This window comes from Diabrotica undecimpunctata, chromosome 1 (assembly GCF_040954645.1).
Source record: "Diabrotica undecimpunctata isolate CICGRU chromosome 1, icDiaUnde3, whole genome shotgun sequence".
In the NCBI taxonomy this organism is placed as follows: Eukaryota; Metazoa; Arthropoda; class Insecta; order Coleoptera; family Chrysomelidae; genus Diabrotica; species Diabrotica undecimpunctata.
The window spans coordinates 194,100,397-194,122,700 of NC_092803.1; the positions used below are offsets into that span (position 1 = coordinate 194,100,397).

Sequence of the window (22,304 nt, forward strand, 5' to 3'; positions counted from 1 at the left end):
GAGTTCGGCAGTGTGTTTTGTACTTAGAGTATAAACATCGCGTTTGTCTTTCCATTTTTGAATCACCACTCCTGTATTACTTTCAGCTGCAACTGTTTGTCCTTTTTGCAATTTTGTATCAATTATATGTTTGGGATTTAATTTTAGGTTGATTCTCAGAGTTCCAACTAAATGAGTGTTTCTGTTCTGTAATTTATGGGCTAGAGAAATACTGGTGTAATAATTATCTGTATAAATTGTACGTCCCTTATCCAGTAGGTTATTAGACAAAGTCAGTACTACATTTTCAGAGGACGATTGATTTGGTAGTTTATCCTTGCCACAATAAATTTGGAAGTTATAGGTGTATCCTTTTTCAATGCATAATTTGTACAGTTTTATACCAAATTTATGTCTTTTATTACTAATATATTGCCGAAAACTCAACCGTCCTCTAAATGGTATTAATGATTCGTCTATACATATATTCTCTTTGGGAACAACATGTTTTTGAAAAATTTTTATCAACAGGTTTGTCAAAGGAGAAATTTTTTGTAATCTATTATCTGTTACTATTTCGTTGTTATGAAAATGCCATGTCTTGAGTAATAATTGGAAACGGTTTCGGGGCATCAAATTTTTCATTTTATTATCGTACAGACTACTTTTAGACCAATAACTTTCAATTGTAGGAAAACGACATAAGCCCATCCAAATCAAGATCCCAATAAAACATTTTATTTCCTCAACATTTGTATCACGCCATTCAGAAATTCTGGCATGGGGTAATTTTACAGTACTTTTTAGCTGATTTGCATACCTGTTTGTTTCCGTCACCATTAATTCCAATACCTCGTCAGTAAGAAAAAATTTAAAGGACCTTTATCAAAATATTCACCGTGTAGTTCTGCTTTTACACCAACATCTATTTCAGGGAAATCAAATAATTTCATATACTGTCCACTCACGTCTTTCCACGATAAATTCGCACTATTATCAATGTGTTCACTTTCTTTATCCTCATCTTCACTTTCTTCTAAATTGTTTTCAATAACATTATTTATTTTTTCCATTACACTATCAGATATATTTCTTGATGTACCAGAAGTACTTGGTTGATTTATTAATTTTACTTTTTTCTTAATTGGTTCATTATCTAAAGAACTATCAGAATTACTAGGGAGCAACTCATCATCAGAATCTTCAAATGGTTCATTATCTTCATCTGAAAGATATTCCTGCCACAGACGATTTAATTTTTCTTGTTCTTTTTCGTAATTCATTTTCACAGTATAAAGATTTACACAAAATGGGCTAACGCTTGGAAATGAATACTATCCATTTATAGCGAAATTTGCGAAATTGCATTTTTGCAAGAAATGACTCATCTTGTGGGAATGGGCATAAAATTGTAATAAACGATATCAGATAACAAGACCGCGTGAATTATATGGACTTGTTTTTGTATGAATCAGCATATGATGCACACGGCTGTAATAAACGATATCAGCCAACAAGGCCGCGTGAATCATATGGTGATTCTCATCTCTAACAAACACAAATTAACGTTTTTTTGAAAAGAAACGTGTAAATATATGCTTAGTTTTTGATTGTGTGTGTATATAGAGGGAAAAATATTTACGGCCAGAAGGACCCTCTTTTTCTCACTATGGTGGCAGTGTAAGTGCTAGACACCCTTTAGTCACTATACTTTAACAAAATCTACAAAATAGGCCAACTAAATAAAATACCTTGGTGGTAAACTTAAAACAAAGAAAAATGCCGTACATGTCCTTTGTAAAGGTAAAATGCTTGTTAACAGTGGACACGTAAAACATTATACTGAACAAGAAGAAATCTTTATTAAATCCTCGGTAAAAAAACAACAGAACTTTTTAGTACAGTTTAATAAAGTGACTGTGACAGGTTTGATACACAGATCTCACTAGCAAAGATCCAAAGACAGGTTGTGCCACCTTGAAATAAGACGAAGATTAAAAATTTATAGTATAATATATAATTATCTCATATTGCATCGTAAAGTATAACCACCTAGCTTAAATCCTAAGGGAAAATACAAATATATTATATGTTATTTTCAAAACTTAAAAGAAAGCTGTATCCTCCGAAAAAGCACCAACTAATCTAAACTCATCTTTACTTAAAACAGCTCGCAGCAACTGTGGACACTTGGCCGAATAAACTGCCGGTTTGACAGCATTAACTCGCATAACAAATTCCCTAGTTGAAGGCGAAGGAAACATTGGATTCTCACGATTTTTCTCGTCGCCAGTTTGCTCGCCTAAAATACTTTTTTGGGCGTCCCCGAACATCGCAATAATTCTTTTGCCGATTTCAGAGTGGCTTTTGTTTCGAATCTCCACCTCCTTGCCTGTAACGAGCTTAATAACAAAATCGTCTATTTCTTCATTAATATTTTTGACCGGATTTAACTTGTACTGTAATGAATTAAATTGCGAAATCAAAAGTTCTATAGACGTTACTTCATGTATAAAAGCTTCAAATCGTCGCGGTTGAAGTTTACTTTCTCTAGACAAACGTTCTCCGATACGTAGAAGGTTGGACAATAATGTAGAGAACTCCTGGTGATCCGCCATGACAGTCTGATATTCATCTAATATCCGATAGATGGCGCAATGAGAGAGGATTGGTATCATCAGCTCGCAAATCTGAAAAATAAGAATACCGGTTTAAATTATGCATTCAATCAACGTATGGGTATTAAACAAAGTTGGTATTTAAAAGATGTAATAACTCGATAACAATATCAAAACGATATCAAAATCATCGAATCTAAAACGTAAAAATGTGCTACAAAATAGTACGATACTTCGTAATTGATGAAATATAAATACTAGATTATGTGCAAAAAAATTCGTTTTGTGGTCGATTGATTATTCAATTTTTAGACAAAAAGTTTCTATAAACATGTGTGATAAATTTGGTCGTTATTGGGATAATAAAGCTTATTGAATTTTTCTGTGAAAACGAGAATGAACTGCCCGAAATATCCAAAACTAATCAAAACAACCGTTGTTTGCTACAGCCTGTACTTTTAGCTTTTTTGGAAGACCTCTTACAATTAGAATACATATATAAACCTACACAAACATTCACGATCATCCATATATCACAGGTTTTTCATTAAGTTTTTCATTGAGGATAGTAATGTACCATAAGGTTCTATCAGTGGCCTACACCTATATTAAGAGGTCTCAGAGTAACAAAGAAACATTAATTTTATCTTCTAAAACGCGGAAATAACCGCAGTAAAAAACGCTAGATACTTGGTTATACAACTAGATGAAGGATTAACATTCACCATGCAAATAGAAAAAGTAGTAGAGAAAGCTGAAAGAAGAACCTAAAGTATACAAAAAATCATGCTAAATATATGAGAACAAGGCTTCTATGAAAAAAGAATATATTTAGAGATCGTTCATTCGACATTTCTCTACGTATCTCCTATATAGAAAGAAGAAAGAAGTTGGTAAAAGTGCACAGAAAACTGATTGACAGCTCGACATGCATGATACGATAATTTAGTCGAAACGATATTTTAATCGAATCGGGACATTTATTCCCATGGTACAATAATCTAGTCGAAACGAAATGTTATCGTACCAAATATCTTTAGCCCAGAGCCAGAGCCCTAGTTAGTTTGTGGCAACGGTGAATAATGAATGTCAATAGGTTTTTTTTTATGTTTGGGTATCGAAAACGCCAAAAATGACGAAACATAAGGTATTGTTGAACATCCTATTTTAATGTAGATATAATTTGGAAGCTTTCAATATTTGATGAACTGTTAAACAAAGTAAGAAATAATACCTAGGGTTTTTTAGTATTCGACAAAACTCGAATCATGCGAAGGAGCGTACCGTTCGCGTCATAAAAAACTGGTACAACTGTTATAACCGAAAATTCTCTTTTTCACGTTGTGTAAGTTGATCTTGTCACATATGTCATTCTAATTTCTAGGGCAACGTTGCCAGTTCAACGAAAATATTGTATCAAATCAGCTAAAAGGAGGGCTGAGCGACAGACACATTATAAAATGACAGTAGATGCATTCCAATGTTTCCTTTGCCAATACCCTATGTTTAAAGATCCTAACATTTTGGGTATTAACTCAACCCTCTATCTGGTTATTAAATTTATTAGATACGGTTTTTTGTTGATAATAATAATAATGATAATAATAATAATACCTATATCTTCTTCTTAAAGTGCCTATCCGTTCCGGACGTTGGCGATCATCACGGCTATCTTCACTTTGCTTATTGCAGCGCGGAACAGTTCAGTGGTAGTCGTGTTATACCACTTTCGCAAATTTTGAAGCCAGGAAATGCGTCTTCTTCCCGGTCCTCTCTTACCATTTACTTTCCCTTGGAGAATCAGCTGGAGAAGGCCGTAACGTTCTTGATTTCTCATTACATGACCTAGATATTCCAACTTTTTAGTTTTGACGGTCATGAGAATTTCACATTCTTTCCCCATTCTACGCAGGACCTCCACATTAGTAACTCTGTCAACCCAGGATATACGTAAGATGCGCCTATAACACCACATTTCGAAAGCTTCGAGCCGATTCATAGATGCAACAGTCAGTGTCCATGCTTCCATTCCGTAGAGCAGAACTGTGAATATGTAGCAGTTTAATAGACGGCATTTTGTTTTTAATGATATGTCTCGACTGTTGAAAATAGTTCTCATTCTAACGAATGCTGCTTTTGCTTTTATTATTCGCTGTTTAATTTCTGTTGAGTGGTCCCATTGGCTATTTAAATTGGTGCCTAGATATGTATATTGCTCGACTCTTTCGATATTCTGTTGGTTGATTGTAAGTTGAGCGTTTAGTATTGGTTTTTTACTAATTATCATAAATTTGATTTTCTTTATGTTAAGAGCTAGTCCGTATCTGTTGCTGACTTCTGTTATGCGATTTGTTAATATCTGTAAGTCATTCAGATTATCGGCAAAAACTATAGTGTCATCTGCATATCTAATGTCATTCAACCATTCACCGTTTATTAGTATTCCTTTCGCACAACCGTCTAAAGCTTCCTTAAATACCCATTCAGAATAAATATTGAACAACAATGGAGACAAAATACAGCCCTGTCGTACTCCACGTTCTATTGCAATTTTATCAGTTAACTGGTCTTCTATTTTGATTTTGGCCGTTTGATTGTAGTAAATGTTTCTGATAATTCTAAGATCTTTGTTGTCAATTCCAATTTCTTGCATTAGAGTCATTAATTTGTCATGTTTTACTCTGTCAAATGCCTTCTGGTAATCTATAAAGCATACGTATATATCACAATTCACATCCCTGCATCTCTGAAATAGCACCTGTACAGCAAAAAGGGCCTCCCGTGTTCCCAGAGCATCACGAAATCCTATAAACTATAAACATTTTTGAACGTTCTTTTTTTATTTAGATTTATTGCAATTCCATTATCTGTGATGGCAACAACGAATTTATTCACGGACCATTATGTCAAGTCTGGACACAGGTTTACATTGGGGAAAAAAGTATGCCAGTTTTATATGACGGAAACTGTACCTAGATACAAGCGCCACTGACGTTCGATTCGATTTTTAAATCGCATGACGGCATAAGGTTTGCCGTGACAAAATCGAATTAAGATTTGGTCGTATTCGAAAGAGACATGAATCGTTCGAAAGAGATGTGAGAATTAATTCTAAATAAATGGTAAAATGAATGGGCCGCTTTACAAGCAGTAGCGCCATGGACCAAGAGGTTAATACCGAACCTATGAAGAATATGCTCCTGTTACTGATGATGTTGAACATTGCCTATTTAGATGCAATAAATTCAAAGCAGAGAGAAAAGAAAAATAATATTAAAAAAGGAGAAACTGGAAAGTAAAATACGAAGATCCTCTATAGATATTACTGATACGGTTCGTATCGTCAGTCAGGTGATCTAGAGAAAAGAGATGTTAGAGCGCATAATAAAAGGAAATGGAGATTGACCGTGGTAGCTCATAATTTCCAGATTAAAAGTATAACTCAGTGGCACACCTAAAGTTACGTTCGCACAGAACTTGACTGGGTGTGTTTTTAGTTGGTAAACGGACCAGTGCATATTTTGCGTAGGAACCCTATGGGGTATGGGATTTCGTGCGCTTAGACTACTCGATCAGAATCTAATATATTAGCAAGTTAATCCTTGAACCCATCGAGGGATATGGCTGGGTATAACCTTTTGGAGATTTTCATACCAACTTATAAAAAAAGGTAATCACAAGAATCTGAAGAAAACATAATGACAAAATTATAGGCAAGTATGGGAAAAAAGCAACCAAGAATAACTGAGAAAGACATCAATATGCTTCGCCCAGTCCGTTACCTATTATAAATTTGCGACATGCCTGAGTTAATACCGAAGCTGTTCTTGCAGATAATACTGCTATCCCATCAGTAAATGACTCCACTGAAGAAGTAAAAAAAATACAGATATCAATAAATAAAATTCATGATTGGAGTGAAAAATGGGAAACAAAACTAAAATGAACTAAATCAATTGATGCAAACTTTACAAAAAATATCATCCAAAACATTTCATTTAAAATAAATAATGCGCGAGTACCATAGAATACATCAGTACTTAGGTATTATACTCCATGCTAGATTTCCACAGAGAAATTTCACATTGTCCATGCCTAATAAACTATCTATAATAAAGCATTCGATAAAGTACGACATAAACAATTAATGAATGTCCTGAAATCAAAGAAGATTGACTACAACGACCTCAGGATCATATAAACAGCGAGCAAAAGTACGTGTTAACGAACAGTGCTTTTAGCACTAGAACGAACATTTAATGCCTACTAAGAAGAGATCCTGAAAAACGCTTTTGAGGGTGAAACAGCTGGAATAAAGGTAAATGGAGTTCCCATTAACAACATTAGATATGCGGACGACACTGTGATCTTAGCCGAAAATATTGAAGATCTTCAGAGACTGGTGACCAGAATAGCGGAGTATGGAAAAGAGTATGGTCTAACAATGAATGTTAAGAAGACGAAATTTATAAGAATATCGAAAACTCAGAGAAATAACGAGAATCTTCTAATAAACGGAACCAACGTCGAACAAGTGGACAAATATGCATATCTGGGAACAATGATTAACTCCACAAATGATTACATTCAGGAGATCAAAATCAGAATAGAAAAGGCTAGAGCAAATTTCAATATAATTTCGAGTGGAATATCTCGGACATATTACACGTGGAGAGAAATACACCTTGCTCCAACTGATTATGCAGGGAAAGATCCAAGGAAAGAGAAGCATAGGGAGGCGTAGAATGTCATGGCTGCACAACCTGAGAGAGTGGTACGAATGTACATCAAATGAACTTTTCAGAGAGCCGTCTCAAAAGTCCGAATAGATATGGTGATTGCCGACCTCCGCCGCGGTGATGGCACTTGAAGAAGAAGAATAAACTATAAATCTACAACAAATACTGAGACCAGTATGAACGCATTGGTGGCAACTCTTAGGCTGTGCCAAGTCAAACAACATCCAAATCATTAAGAGATTTCAGATTGAAGTATTAAATAACATCGATGGCGCTCCTTGTTAAAATAGAAATTTCGACATCCACAGTGATCCGGAAATAAAAAAAAGTCAACAAAATAATCAAGAAGATGATAGGTGATCACGGATAGGGACTCAATCATATATAAACATCGAGAACATCTAGCTCCTTGATAACACCGGATTAGAAAGAAGATTCAAAAAGAATAAAGTCATTTAAGTAAGATTAGTACAGTGTTAGTGTAAAAGCAGAGCAGTGTTGACAGAGCAGATAACATAAGAAAACAACATAGTATAAGGTCTTAGAACTAAGTACCCTTTAGTATTTTAAGACAAAAGAAGAACTGATAGTCGGTCAGTCATAACCAGATCCCAGTGGTATTAATAACCAAAGAGTATACGAGGTACCAAATGGAATGCGCCGAAGAGGAATCTACCAAAGAAGTGTTTAAAAAAAGTATTAAATTTCGTAAATGTACGAAAAGAGGTTCTAAATAGAATGCACCGAAGAGGAATGCACCAAAAACGTGTTAAAAAAAATGGGTTGAGTTTACCGAAAGTACAAGCTGAATATAGCCGCAAATGTCAAAAATATTTCGGTTTGGCAGTGTTGGCATGATTTTATAATGCATATGTTGTGTGCTTCAAATATAAAGAGAGAAAGCTTTTAAAAAGTACATTTTAATTATACTATTTTAAGAATTCTGCAATTTTTAATTTATATGAAGCAATAACGGGTAAATATTTGTCTCTTTCGAGATTAATTGTACACATCTGTTGTAATCTGGCAACAGATGATTTGGCGATTGCCAAATCTATCCTCTAATCTATCAAAGGGTAATTGCTAAAAAAATTTCCAATAATTAACTGCAATTAATCTACAAACAAATATATATTTACTCATTGTTGTTTTATATAAATAAAAAATTGCAGAATTCAGAACATAATATAAACAAAATGTACTTCTAAAGCTCTAAAAAAAAAATACGCGTGGCTATCCGCTGTTATTTTGGCCTAGGCCCTCAACTAAGAGCGAGAAGTATGTCAATAGCAACAAAGTGCAAACTTTATAAAACAATAATACGCCCAGTGCTCACATACGGATCGGAAACATGGTCAATGGAGAAGACTATGAAGAAGGCGATATAACTTTGAACTCTATAGACTTTTTGGTGATGCAGATATTGTGAAGACCATCAAAATAAACCGCCTAAGGTGGGTGGGCCACGTTATGCGGATGGATGAGAGTGATCCCACTAAAATAACTATGCTAAACAGGCCGGTCGAAAGAAGAAGAAGGGGGCGACCTAAACTCAGATATCTGGACGATGTACAGGAAGATCTGAGGGAGATTGGAGTGAGGGGCTGGAGAAGACAGACACTGGATAGGGAAGGATGGAAGAATGTTTTGAAGCAGGTAAAGGCTCACGAAGGGCTTTAGCGCCAACTGATGATGATGACTTTTCTAAAGCTTTATATGTTTTTACAGCATCTACATTATAAAAACATGCCAACACTGCTATCTTCTTTTTTAGGTGCCGTCTTCTTAGCGAAGGTTGGCGATGACCTCTGCAAAGTCTTCCCTATTTTGGGCTTTCCTTATTAAACATTGAAAGTCTAATCCTGTCCAATCTTTGATGTTGCGCAGCCAGGTCATTTGTCGTCTACCCGAGCCGCGTCTGCCTTCTATTTTCCCTTCTATAATAAGCTGAAGGAAGTTATACCTGTCGTGTCTAAATATGTATCCAAGATAAGACGTTTTACGCTTGTTGACAATTTCTGTGAGTTCACGTTCTCTATTCATACGCCTTAAAACTTCTTCATTTCTAACGCGGTCGGTCCATGGAATTTTCAACATACGACGAAATACCCACATCTCAAAGCTCTCTAAACACTGCTATACCGAAATTTTTTGTTCCATGTTTGACATTTGCGGCTATAATCAGCTTGTACTTTCGGTAAACTCAACCAAACAATGTATTAAATTTGGTGAGTGTAATAATTCTGTAGGAACAAACGTAGTAGGTATCTATATACAAAAAAATTTCCATTTTGTTAATTTAAAAAATTAGGTTACTCTTGTTTATTGAATTGTTATATCGTAAAGTTTGCTTTTATTTTCTAATTACCACGGCGCAGGTATTTTACGCTGCTGAGTTAATCTTATGGTAAAAATTCAATTAAAATTAATTAATAAATTGAATGTATGCTACAGAATTATTAGTATCTTTGGCTTCGGTTGAAATAAGATTACACGAGCGTTTAAAACGCATTGTTTTTGCTTAGTTTTTACTATATGTTTCTGTGTTAATGATATTGCTAGTTCGATAAACGGGATCCTTGTCTTTTTAATACATACCAATGTGCCTATGCCTTCTACAGTTAAAATACTGCCAGCTACATAAGTCAAATTGATAAATGAAAAACTCAAGTGGAACAATTATTGTTTGAACAGCTCTGCCTTTTTGAAGAGTGTTGATATATCTTTAAACAGGGAAATGATGAAGAAAACATAATCAGGAGCTCCAGATACTCTATGGAGATGACAACAAAGTACGCTGCATAAAAGAATACCGAATAAGATGGGCGGGATACGTACCAAGTTCGATTAATGAAAGACTTTGGAAAAAAGAAAAGTCTCGATAAAACATTTTGAGAAAAGCCTGATTGAAGAAAGTTAGATGGTCGCCCAATAAAAAGATGTAAGGATGCAGTAACAACTGATCTACACAAAATGTGAGTACAATAGTTGAAGATAACTGAACAAGACCGGCAAGAGTCGTGGAAAATAGTAAACGCAGCCAAGACTCACCTAGATTTGTATTGTCGATGATGATGATGATTATGAATACATCTTTAAATAGCGTTAATAATACCGAGTGAATACCAAAACAACAGTAAAAAATTGTCAGTCCTCTAAGTTGTAAGAGTTATTGTAATAAACAAACAAATTACTCTAGACGCCAGAATTATTGTAAACGTCAAAATGTTTCATTCTTGCTCTCCTTCGCTAATCCATAATTAAAATCTAACATAAACATATTGAGTTATTATTGTTTCTTTGTAGATACTGATAATCTTTTTAAATCATTACAGAATTTTTCAGTATCTTCTTTCTTCTGAGAATAGGACTATACTTTTAACAGCTTCGTCCGTTTCCTTCATTACAATTATTGCTAATCCCTTTCTGTGCGTCGGATTGTTTTCCCCTGTGAAGCATCCAATATGATCGTCTATAATTATTTACCAAAGCTTGGTCATGTCATTTCATCATTTCAATTATTTAAAGTATAGTCATCGCTTCACTGCTTTAATAATATTAATCAGGGTACTCTTTCACGATTTACTGATTTCCTTTTAAAAATGAGAGTTTGGGTGTAGACATATCTTAACAAAAATAGGGAAAAAAATAAGTTTCCGCTTATTCTTTATTTGGTTTAATTAGAATTAAAGTATAATATATACATGACGGTACATAATCCATACAGGAGGCGCACATACTCGCTATTTCCTGTGGTTTATTGACTTCCGTTTTGAAACGTATATTGTATAGATTTGCACGTGCATCTCTTCCTTTACGGAGGAGCTAATCGATATATGATATTTTTACAACAAAAGGCAATCAGAATATTGATGAGCATATTACAACCATAAATACGTATGAAAGCTTGGTTAATAACTCTCTCCATCTAGATATTGTAGCCGCATGTATAAGCTTATATTTCGACCGTAATTATTATGAATTCCTTGGACTACAAAAGGCTTCCAAATCATAAAAATTCAGCGCCGAATTAACAAGAAATATATGCTCATAGAGATTATAAAAAAAACTGAAAACGGTATATATTAGCCATGTAGTGGGACACAAAAATAATATATTAAAATAATATTAAACAAAAACATTGATGAAGCTGTAATAAATTTCACTCCATACTCCAACAGAATTATACTCTTACAATTAAACCAAAACAAACCCAAAAAAAACATCCTACAAGTTTATGCTCCAACTGCGGATAAACCAGAGAGCGATATTGAAACTTTCTACGAAGACCTAGACAACATTTTAATATCCATTAAAACGCAAGATGTAACAATTATAATGGGAGACTTTAACGCAAAAGTTGGGAAAGAAAAAGTAGAAGAATGTACAGGAGGATACGGTCTGGGCAACAGAAACGAAAGAGGTGACAGCCTTATCGAATTTTGCCAAAACAATAATTTTGTTATAGCTAATACATTATTCAAAATGCCAAAGAGAAGACTATATACCTGGAATTCACTAGCAGATCAAGAAGAGAGAATTGTAAGAAACCAAATGGACTATGTATTAGTTAGACAAAGATACAGGAACGCAATTATATCCGCAAAAACCTATCCAAGTGCCGACATAGGATCAGATCACAACCCAGTAATGAGTAAATTAAATGCTGAAATTTACTTTGTACCACTGACCTGATGATGCTTTGCAAATTTTAGAAAGCGAAACCGGTCGTCTTGGATAGTAAAATTAAATTGATTGTGAGTAAGTCTAATTTATTTCTTTTACCTCGTTTCTATAAGGATTTGGTTTATTTTTGGTCAATTTTCATTTTATTTCAATACACGTTTGATATAATAGACTTTCACCGATCGAAAAATTTGGCCATCGTTTATTTGACTGCTCTCGCCTTCCATATTGCTCACAAAACTCAAATACGTGTTCACTACAATAATTAGACCGATTTTTTTGTAGTAACTTCTTATGAAATTTTTACACCATTGGAAGAGCTACATAGCGCTGAAACGTCACTACTACTTCTAAGAATTTGCTGTCTACAATTCTGGATTCTGATTATAGTGTATATAATCCAACAAATCAAGCATGTTAGCAAATCTAATTTTATAAGACAGTGTACACAGTGAGGCATACTATAGAAGTCAGTAATTTGTCAGAACAAACGCTTGTTGTCCGGATGGACGAATTGCCGAATAAAGGAGTTAAAAAAATTAAAAAATGTAATGCTAAAAGTATTAGTAAATAGATATATCAAAAACCATCAAGGAAAAATCATAGTCAATAATTAAATAATTGAAATTAGATGTTAACCTTATGTCTCTCCTATCTTTTATTAGAATTGGCACATCCATCCAGAATTTTAACACGTACTGTATTTCCGGAGACAGGTATATATTTCACCACTAGTAATTTTGGTATTTGTAATCTACCACGATAATACCATGTATAAGATCTTTATGTCTTTAGACCAAAATTCTTATTATGATTGCAAAAAGGACGATCATATATCCCCAAATTGCTCTATAAAAAAGGGAAGTTCAAGTTCAGTAGTAAGCAACATAACACCAAGTTGTTGTCTGGGATACATCTAATCTGATTAAGATTAGAGTATAGATAAGTATAGATTTTTATTCGCATCTGCCGTAGCCTTTGCTTTAGCTACTGCTAGAAACCTGCTTTGCAGATCTTTGTCCAGCTCGTTTTCTTGTCATTCTTTATATAATTTTCCATTTCCTTTATGTTTTTCTTAAATTTCGTTTATCCATCACCACGCCCCTTTATTCCCAAACTTCTTTCTCGAGGTTTACTAATTATTTCATACTTCTACAACTTATATTAGCTCTTTTTTTATGTTCTAGCTCATGCTTTTTAAGTTATAACATCTTGTTAAATTTTCAATACTATAGATTAAAGGTATGAACTGTTTGGAGCAAATGTTTGTTAAATCGTTTTGTTTTCTCAACCGGAAAAGATTGAATCGTTCAAGTACAAAAACCAGAAATAAAATATTTTACAAAAAGATAACAGAGTTAATAACGCCTAACTATACCGCAATAAAATCAAGCCAATAACTGTGGAAAAGACATCACAAATAAACTATTAGCATGTTCTCCTCGACAGGTTGAATGGACCGATACCGTAATATATTCACCAGTATTATCTGTAAATCTGAAGCTAAAAATAATAGGTTTGTCAGTTTGCTTGATTGACGGCTCAGTGCGTGCCTTCCTTATATGTAGTGAAGTAACAAATGAGGCAACATATCGGGGATCTTTCGAGTTGTTAAATAAAATTATGTATTGTAGACGTCAGTGCGAGAACAAAATGTGGCCTAGAGGTACTTTTAACAAAAAACACATACTTAAAGATTGTAACTTTTCAGTTCTACATATTGCCCCTATTCACGTGAGCTATAATCTGTATCTAGTTAATATACCTGTTCGAATAAATTGATTCAAATATCTAAAACTATTTAAAAATATTTTTTATTTTGTAATAAAAGTTTAACTCTACTTTTGACAATAATTTGCAAACGTTGTAAAATATTTAAATATAAATGGCAACAGTGTCAGTGTCCTGTGTGAATAAAAGGCATATCTGCTGCAGTTCTGCAACTGTATATAAACATTGTTAAACTATTAACAGACTCTTTGCTAATTTTCATTCTCCCCGTATAGTTAGCCAAGATTTCACTTGGCAAAAAGCCAGACACTAGCAAACAATTAAACGGTTTATGATATAATGTTGCAAACAATATTATGTGTGAGTGTTTATTAATACATTGTTGTTAACAAAGAACAATAAAGAAATGAGTGGCTTTCGTCAAAATTGCAGATCGCTTGTGTAATTATCGCCCACATGTAGCGTCATCTTAAAAACAATTCGTTAACCAACCGCTTTTTTCAACAAGAGTAGTTACATCGAGCAAACAAGATAGTCTTGTCCGAGTTAAGGGTGTAAACCGTTTCGCCATTATTAATACCTTGTTCGTGTGTATTAAAGAAGGCGTTGTTTTGGCAGCTCCTGCTACCATCCCATGGGTAAGGTACCACTTTTAAATAAAAACAAGTTTATTGTTGCTGTTATATTTAAATACGTTTATTTGCTTTTATTTTTCCATGGTAATATACATACCCAAAGCGAAAGGGAGACACCAGCTAGTTCTAGATTGAACATAGACATTCTCTTTCTCTGATAGCCTCAAAGGTTATAAAAATGTCATCGTCTGTGCAGAAAGAAACATAATGGTCCTTCGAGTCGGATAATCAATATAAAGAGATGTCAAAAAATGCAGTGAATTAGACGAACACTTAGGCAAACAGAATTTGTTTGACGTCAATACCTCATTAAGTTGCTGGAATGAGATTTTAAGGTGAATTTCATCATGGCATACTGACAAAATATCGTCAAATGATTCAACACTCGGGTCGACAAATAAGTAGCTGCTTTAGTACCAAAAACTAATCTATTGTGGTTCAGACCGACGTTGAAGTTCGTTTACAAAGGTTGTCAAAGGATGTTGAGTAGAAATGGCTGTTTAAGATAAACTTGTATCTGCCGATACATTTTCTAGATGTCCGCCGTGAGAATGAATTGAAAAGATCGTAAACGAAGTACAATATCGTACAAGTTAGGCTGGACCTGACACCCAGTGAACAGTACATCATTAAGTGATAATCTCGTAGACATACGCGCGCTTGCATCAAAAACAACACGAGTCTTGGATGACCCAGTATCCTTTACTATTGCAAAATGTAGGATAAAATATGCCTTAATACCTAGGTTATTCTGCATAATTTTTGACACACTATTTGTAAGCGATACATGAAGATATTTTTTGATAACTGTCGTATAATCAGTTTTCAAAGAAGGAGTTCGAAGCAATATATCTTCAAGCGAAGAGAAACGCTTGGCAACCATATTGTTACGATAAAATATGAGTCATATTAAAAACCTGTAAACATGTTGTTTATTCTCACTTCTGTTCTAGTATTTTCTCCGAGCCGCTATAAAAACCAGTCTGGGTTCCCGTTCATTCGAGGCAATTCAGGTCAACATCCATGGGCTTCGAGAGATTCCATGCTAACGGCTGTTTTGGTATATATAGCGTGACTTTCATTGTGTGGGGCAGTCGGAAGATAATATCGCGTCGAGTTTTTAAAATGTAACGCGCGTATTGTAATAAATGTAAATAAATTATATAATTAGTAGTGTGAAATAAATTAGTTATATTGTACAAATAAAGACTTTAAATAAACTAAGTGTTAGAACATTTTTATAATAAATAAAGTTAATAAATTAGACTAATAAACTCAGTACAATATTATAGAAAGGACCCAAATTTATCTTTTCTAATGGACTAAAAGGCAAATCCACCTGATAAACACCATCTGACACGCAGGGCGGTGTCGCTAGAAGTAACCTTCTTTTACACCGACACGCATCTACGGTTCACCCTTAATAAACACTATCGTTTTCGCTCTTTACGTAGAGAAAAGACGTTTAAATGAAAGTAGAAGATTGCATTTTATTTCAATTCGAATTCCACCATTGCTCTACACGTGTTTCAAGTTATTCATCCCTCATCTGGAACACTTGTGGAAGTTTAAACTGAAATGAAATGTAGTCTAGTAGTTGGCCGTTATAATTAAAATAACAGCCTCGTACACTAACAGCGGCATCTATACGAAGTAACAAGAAGTAAACCGCAAATTCAAACCATCTCACTAGAGGCTTTTGAACGACGCTAGAAGTAACTTTTTACTCTAGAAGTTGAATAACTCGAAACACGTGTAGAGCAATGGTGGAACCATTTCAACAATGGTGTTGATTCATTCAACAATTCAATGCTTTTAAATATATTATTGATTGCAACAGTATTTAAATAATATTAATATTTCTTAGTATTAGCATAACTTACCTGAGAAACTGTCCTCATTTCCAAATACTGCAAAACTTTTTCAGCTTCGCCAGTATCGTCAAATAACCTTCTCTGTCTATGAGCTGGAACTGGTTTAGCAGACTCCCAAGTTTCTACCCATATATTGTTGTCTTCTATTAACATTCTCGGACTTAATTGACCAACCTTCTGCCCCCACTCGTCGAATTCATTATCGTTTTCGATCCAATCTCGAGGCGAATACCAGCGAATAAAATCTTCCACCACAGCTCCTGGATTTGCTGCCTTAAACGATTCCATATCAGATAGAAGCGACGAACTCATCATTCTGGCTCTTAAGTCACTAGCTTCGGCGTCCGAGCCGAGGTTGAGGAGGAAATCGGCGTCCTCTTGTAGCTGGTCTTCAGTTTTTATTACCTAGAACATGTTAATAAATCAAATAAAATACATATACGAGTAATTAAATATTTTATTGTATGTCTTCAGAAAGGACACACAACGGACATATTGATTTTCTAATATTGTTCGCTGTTTTTTATCAAGTTTAATAAATTGGTTTGTAAATACAGTATTATTTTTACTAGCACCTTATTTATTTTTCAGGAGGTTTTAGTGCTTATTCTACAGATTTCCCTGGCGTCCAAATCTTTGCTTCCAGTAAATGTCTTTATTCCTTGTTTCCTGAGTTTCTGTTTTATAAATTTTGTTTGGTTTATCTAGTGGTCACTCGAAAATATAATTTTTCTTGGTGTTTTAGGTCAATCATATTAGTCTCTCTTACTATTAGCGCCCAAGTAATGCTAACATATCTTTGTGTTAAACTTGATATCTTCATTGGTCAAGGCCCAACGCCTTCAATATTGTTATAATTCATCGATGAGACTGGTATCCCATTGTAAGCCAGCGCCAACGTTGAATCGTCAAAAGAGCTTGTCAGCAGAACGAATTGTATAAATTAGAATGAAAAATAATCTATAGTAATATTGGTTATTAAATACAGTTTATTTGAAACCAAATTCAATAAAAAAAAAACTAAATTTAGGACCCAGAAACATAAAACACAGATGAAACTCTTATAATAGAGCAAACTAAAATAAAAAAGGGTAATGTGCACAAATATCTGAGAATATGAGTTAAAAACAATCATCACCGAAATACAGAAATAAAAGTCCGAATTGAAATTAAGATAAATAAATAAATAAAAATAAAAAAAGGATTTGCTAAAAAGTATATCCTTCCTATCCAGCTCAGTTGGGATGTTAAGCATTTTCCACCTTGTTTCACGGAATGGAAAGTTAGAAATTGGACGTACATATATGAACTTATCAATTTATAGCCCCTCATAAAATTATTAGCCCCTTCGAGATATAGCAAACTGATCACCGGCATCATTTGGAGACCCGTAAACTCATCACCGTAAATAGGTAAACTTATCACCAGCATTCTTAGCCGAAGGCGCTGGTTTATACTGCGGAAAATTGTCTGTTACCTGTTATACTTTTTGTTTATATTATAATTTATTAAATTCGCAAAATTGCTTTAAAATTTAACTGACATATTTATTTATATCGGGTGTCTCACGGTGAGTGGCCTATCAGACGTATAAGAGGTAACCTGTAAGCACGTTACTTCGAATATCCATGTTGTAAGAACAAGGGCAAATAAAGAGAATTTTTTTTGCATAGTGTTATGTAACTATCAATATAATCTAAAGGAAGTCCCAAATATCAGCCAATGCATTGCATTTACAATTAATACATCCGAACTTGGATTATTCTTTTAAGTTATTAGCGGTTTAAACAGTAATCCGTTTGAAAATCTCTCCATGTCTATTTTAAAATCCCTGGTTTTATTGTGGTGATGAGTTTGTACTATCTACGAGTGAATTTATGCTATTTGGGATGAGTTTATGTATCTTCTTCTTCATGTGCCTTGTCCGTTCCGAACGTTGGCAATCAACATGGCTATTCTGATTTTGTTTACGGCAGATCTGAATAGTTCAGAAGATGACAATCCGAACCATTGCCGCAAGTTTTGGAGCCACTGGAGGAGTGTCTTCTCCTCCCTGGACCCCTTCTGCTGTCTATTTTCCCTTGAACGATCAGCTGTAGTACTCTATATTTATTATGTCTCATAACGTGACCCAAGTATTCCAACTGTATTTTCTTTATACCCTAGAAATAGTTTATGAAATAGTTTAAGAAAGAGTTTATGTATACCCTAGAAATAACCAGATACAGAAAATTGAATAGTCGTAATGTGGTGGATATTGAAAATACAATGGGTTCAAAGACTCGCCCATGTCCAAGTACTGTGAAACCTGATGTTAAATTGGGAGGAGGAGATGGGAAGACAATTTATCTGAAGAATATCTTTTTAGAATAGCAACGTTTCAGTAGAAAAAGGTTGTGATTGTGAACATAAGGTGGGATTTTTAAGATGGAAAATGCCAAGGTGGTAACTTTTTAAATGCCAAGGTGGGAAATAAAGAGATGTACTACGGGAAGTAAAAGCGAACATGACTAAAGCAACGAGAATGGAAAGCCGTTGGTAAGTTTTACGCAAGAGAATTACTTGAGAATTATGAGTACTTACTTCGATTACAAGAAAATCCACAAAGAAGCATGGATTGAAAAATTCCAAGCCATGAGCCTCTAGAGCCTGTTGAGCTGTGTATATATCTTTAACACTGTAATCAACAATATCAAAAATGTCCATTCAGAAAAATCTTTAACCTAGATATACTAACTTGTTCTTGAGTAACAGGAATGTACAGGGGATCTCCAGTTTTCAGCAACTTTAGATTACCAAATTTGTTTTTTCTCCCTACAGGTTGATTCCACAGAGAATACTTTTCTTTGGCCTTTTCGTCGGCAGGTTTTTCCGAGGAGCAGTCAAAAAATTCATCATCTGTTGACGACCCCTCTGCCGAGTCGTAAGCCGATTGCTGAGTATTTTCTCGACAAGTTCTTCTTTCGATGCAACAATTTAACATTTGAAGCTTTTGAGATAGTAGGCAGGTTCGCAGATCTGGTAAACCAAGTGGCAAACTGAAACAAAATAAAAAATAAGTTATTAAAAGTTATATTGGAGAAGATCAAATTTTAGTAATTTAAAATGAAAATATAGTAAACTTTATTTTTTATAGCCCTTTTTTATTGCTCTATTTCAGAACAAAAACCAACATCCACAAGGAAACTAAACAAACTATCACAGAACATTTTCGGAATAACTATTACATCATCAAAACCACTAAATATGTGGAAAAAAAAATTAAATGTAGTTTGATTAACTTTGAGTTACATCTTTGATCATTAAAAACTATGAAGTTTCAGTTACAAAATTAATTGATCACATGGCAATGTAATACTCCACTGGGGTTGCTAGTCCTTAGACGAAGTGTCTGTGAGGACTTGTAGATAGCAACTGACTGATTAAAATAACATATTAGGACGGAAGTCTGAACAAAGCAGTCAATGTAACCGGAAGTATGTGTCTAAATGTGACAGTAGCCAGCAATCATCATTCAATCTTCAGCAGATGATTTTGACAGTGTTGCCGAATGGGACAAAAATACGCGAGAGTTATGGGGCAAAACTACGAATGCGTATTTTTCTCCCATTATCATTAATTTTGTTTCTACTAATTTCGGAATTAAATATTCAATTCATCTAAATCTTGGTTTGTTTTCCAGAAACTATAAAAGAAAGTTAGAGCGCAAGCCTTTGACAAAAGGTCTTTTGTGCGAAGCTCATGAACTTATTAATAATGGCATTTCTATACGTCAGACAGCAAAAGCTGTGGGATTTCATTAAGCGACACTACGGCAAAGGTTAAAAAAAGAAAATGATGTCCAGTCTTTAGGCAGATTTAAAGCAGTTCTAACCAAGATCCAAGAAAACGAAATAGTTCAGCATTGCAAAGAACCCGACAAACGATTTTAATTTACTCTTATTGTGTCATAAACCGTATTAAGCATCCATTTTTACCTGTAGATCAGTTGGCTGGTCGGGACTTCAGTAGATCTTTCATGAAAAGGAAACGAGTTCCACGAAAAACAAGGATTGCTAGAAACATGGGCTCAATAGATTGCAACTAGCTCAGTATTTTGAAATTTTGGAGAACACTATAAAAAAATATAAGTTACGCTCCAACCGTATCTAGAACGTCGATGAAACGGGCATTCAGCCAGTCTCAAACCATCTGCCCAAACATGTTGCCCCAGTTGAAAAGAGAGATGTAGCAAAAGCTGTAGCTGCCGAGCAGGGACAAACAATTACGGCTGTTTGCTGTATGAGTGCAGCTGGTCACCATGTCCCTCCATTTTTCTTATTTGCTCGCAAACGGATGAATCTTCTTCTAATCAAAGACGGGCCCACTGTCTGCGACATGGCTGTTACTGATAGTGGTTACATGAACACTGCCATGTTCATCAAGTACCTGGAGCATTTTAAAAAACATACAAGTCCAACAGAGGAGAACCCTGTTCTTCTGATTCTAGATAATTATGTATCGCACACAAGTCTTCAAGCAGTAACCGTTGCAAAAAATAATTTCATCAATTTATTAAGTTTGCCAGTACATAGCAGCCATAAGACCCAGCCATTCGATAGGGCATTTTTCAAACCATTAAAAGCTTATTATAAAAGCGTCGCTGACAGCTGCACCAGTTCCCATCCAGGACAGGTTCTCTCCATTTACCATGTGGCTGGACTCTTTTTCACAGCATTTGCAAAAACTACTACTGTAGATATAGCAAGAAAGGGGTTTCGGTCTACAGGAATCTATCCACTAGATAAAAATATTTTTTCGAACGTAGATTTTATGCCAGCGGAAGTAACAGAGCAAGATTTAGGTGAAGATTCAGACGATGAAGGCCATGCTTTTATCTAGTTTCAGCAAGAAGAAGAAGAACTTGTTACTGATGTGAAAAGAGCCCCAGTCGTCATCAAAATCGGAAGTTAGAATTTCTTTACCTGGTCCTTCAAATATTGAAAAAGAAACTGTTACGGACACGAAAGAGCCCCAGCCGTCATTATCAGAATAGTCAGTAATTTTACCTTCAGACATTATTCCCTTCCCATAAATTAAGATAAAAAGGAAACGAACCAGGAAAAGTTTGAAGTCAACACTACTAACATCGACACCCAATAAGGAGAACTTTTAGAAGAACAAGAAAAGAAGGAAAGAAAAAAAGAAGGAGAGGAAAGCATTACTGGAGAATCATAAGATCAAATCTCAAACTGCTAAAGTTCGTGATGCCAAAAGGAAAGCTTTCGACGAATCATCATCTGATGAATCAGTAGCACTCTCCTATCAAGAAAGTATTGATTCTTGTGACATTCATTTTTCCGATAACGATGAAGAGACATTGATGTTGTATCAAATATTTTACCTGACGACTTTGTCGTAGCGAAGGTTTTTGGAAAAAAAATCATATAGATTTATTTGTCGCCAAAGTCTGCCAACTAAATAATGATGGTTATGAAGGCGTATTTTTTAAGCGACTGCCCACAACATTTCGTTTTCGTGAAACAACGGAAGATGCGTTTTTTCGAAAGGACGATATTGTTTTAAAGCTTTCAAAGCCAGTCAAAACCAGCTCTTTCAGATTTTCAAATTCAGTAGGATTCTCTGACGACCTCGCCAAATACGATTTCTCTTTCGATTACGAATTTCTTTTAGATTAATGTTTTATATTTTACGTTTGGTTCTTTTTTTCAATAAAGATTGGTTTCTTTTAAACGCCTACCATCTCTTTTATTTGGGGTTTTATACATTTTAGTTTTGCGGCAAAAATTCGTATTTGCGAACTACTGTCCCATTTGTAGGGGCAAGAGTACGCAAATGAAGATTTTTTAAGAACTTTTTTTAAGAATTTATTAGTGAACTTATAGAACTACTGTAGATACTTAAAATGGAATAACAATATGTAAGCTCTCCCGTAATAACATTGGAAAAGTACTAAACTGTTATAATTTCTGAAGACGACATGAGATAACGAAACCGTCAATTTTTCCCCAACCACCCCATTGCAGGTGGACTAAAGGTTGA

At 34.6% G+C, this 22,304-nt stretch overlaps 1 protein-coding gene across 1 annotated transcript in view; it reads right to left on the reverse strand.

The window, feature by feature from the left end:
- Positions 1-1,973: 1,973 nt before the first annotated feature.
- Rab3GAP1 (RAB3 GTPase activating protein subunit 1) overlaps positions 1,974-22,304 on the reverse strand; it is a 252,279-nt gene continuing 231,948 nt past the window's right edge. The window contains exons 4-6 of the mRNA XM_072520931.1: positions 19,000-19,300; positions 16,272-16,667; positions 1,974-2,669 (exon numbers count right to left, since the gene is read on the reverse strand). Coding sequence (XP_072377032.1) covers positions 2,085-2,669; positions 16,272-16,667; positions 19,000-19,300 — 1,282 coding nt within the window. The 3' untranslated portion in view covers positions 1,974-2,084. The remainder of the gene's footprint in view (positions 2,670-16,271; positions 16,668-18,999; positions 19,301-22,304) is intronic.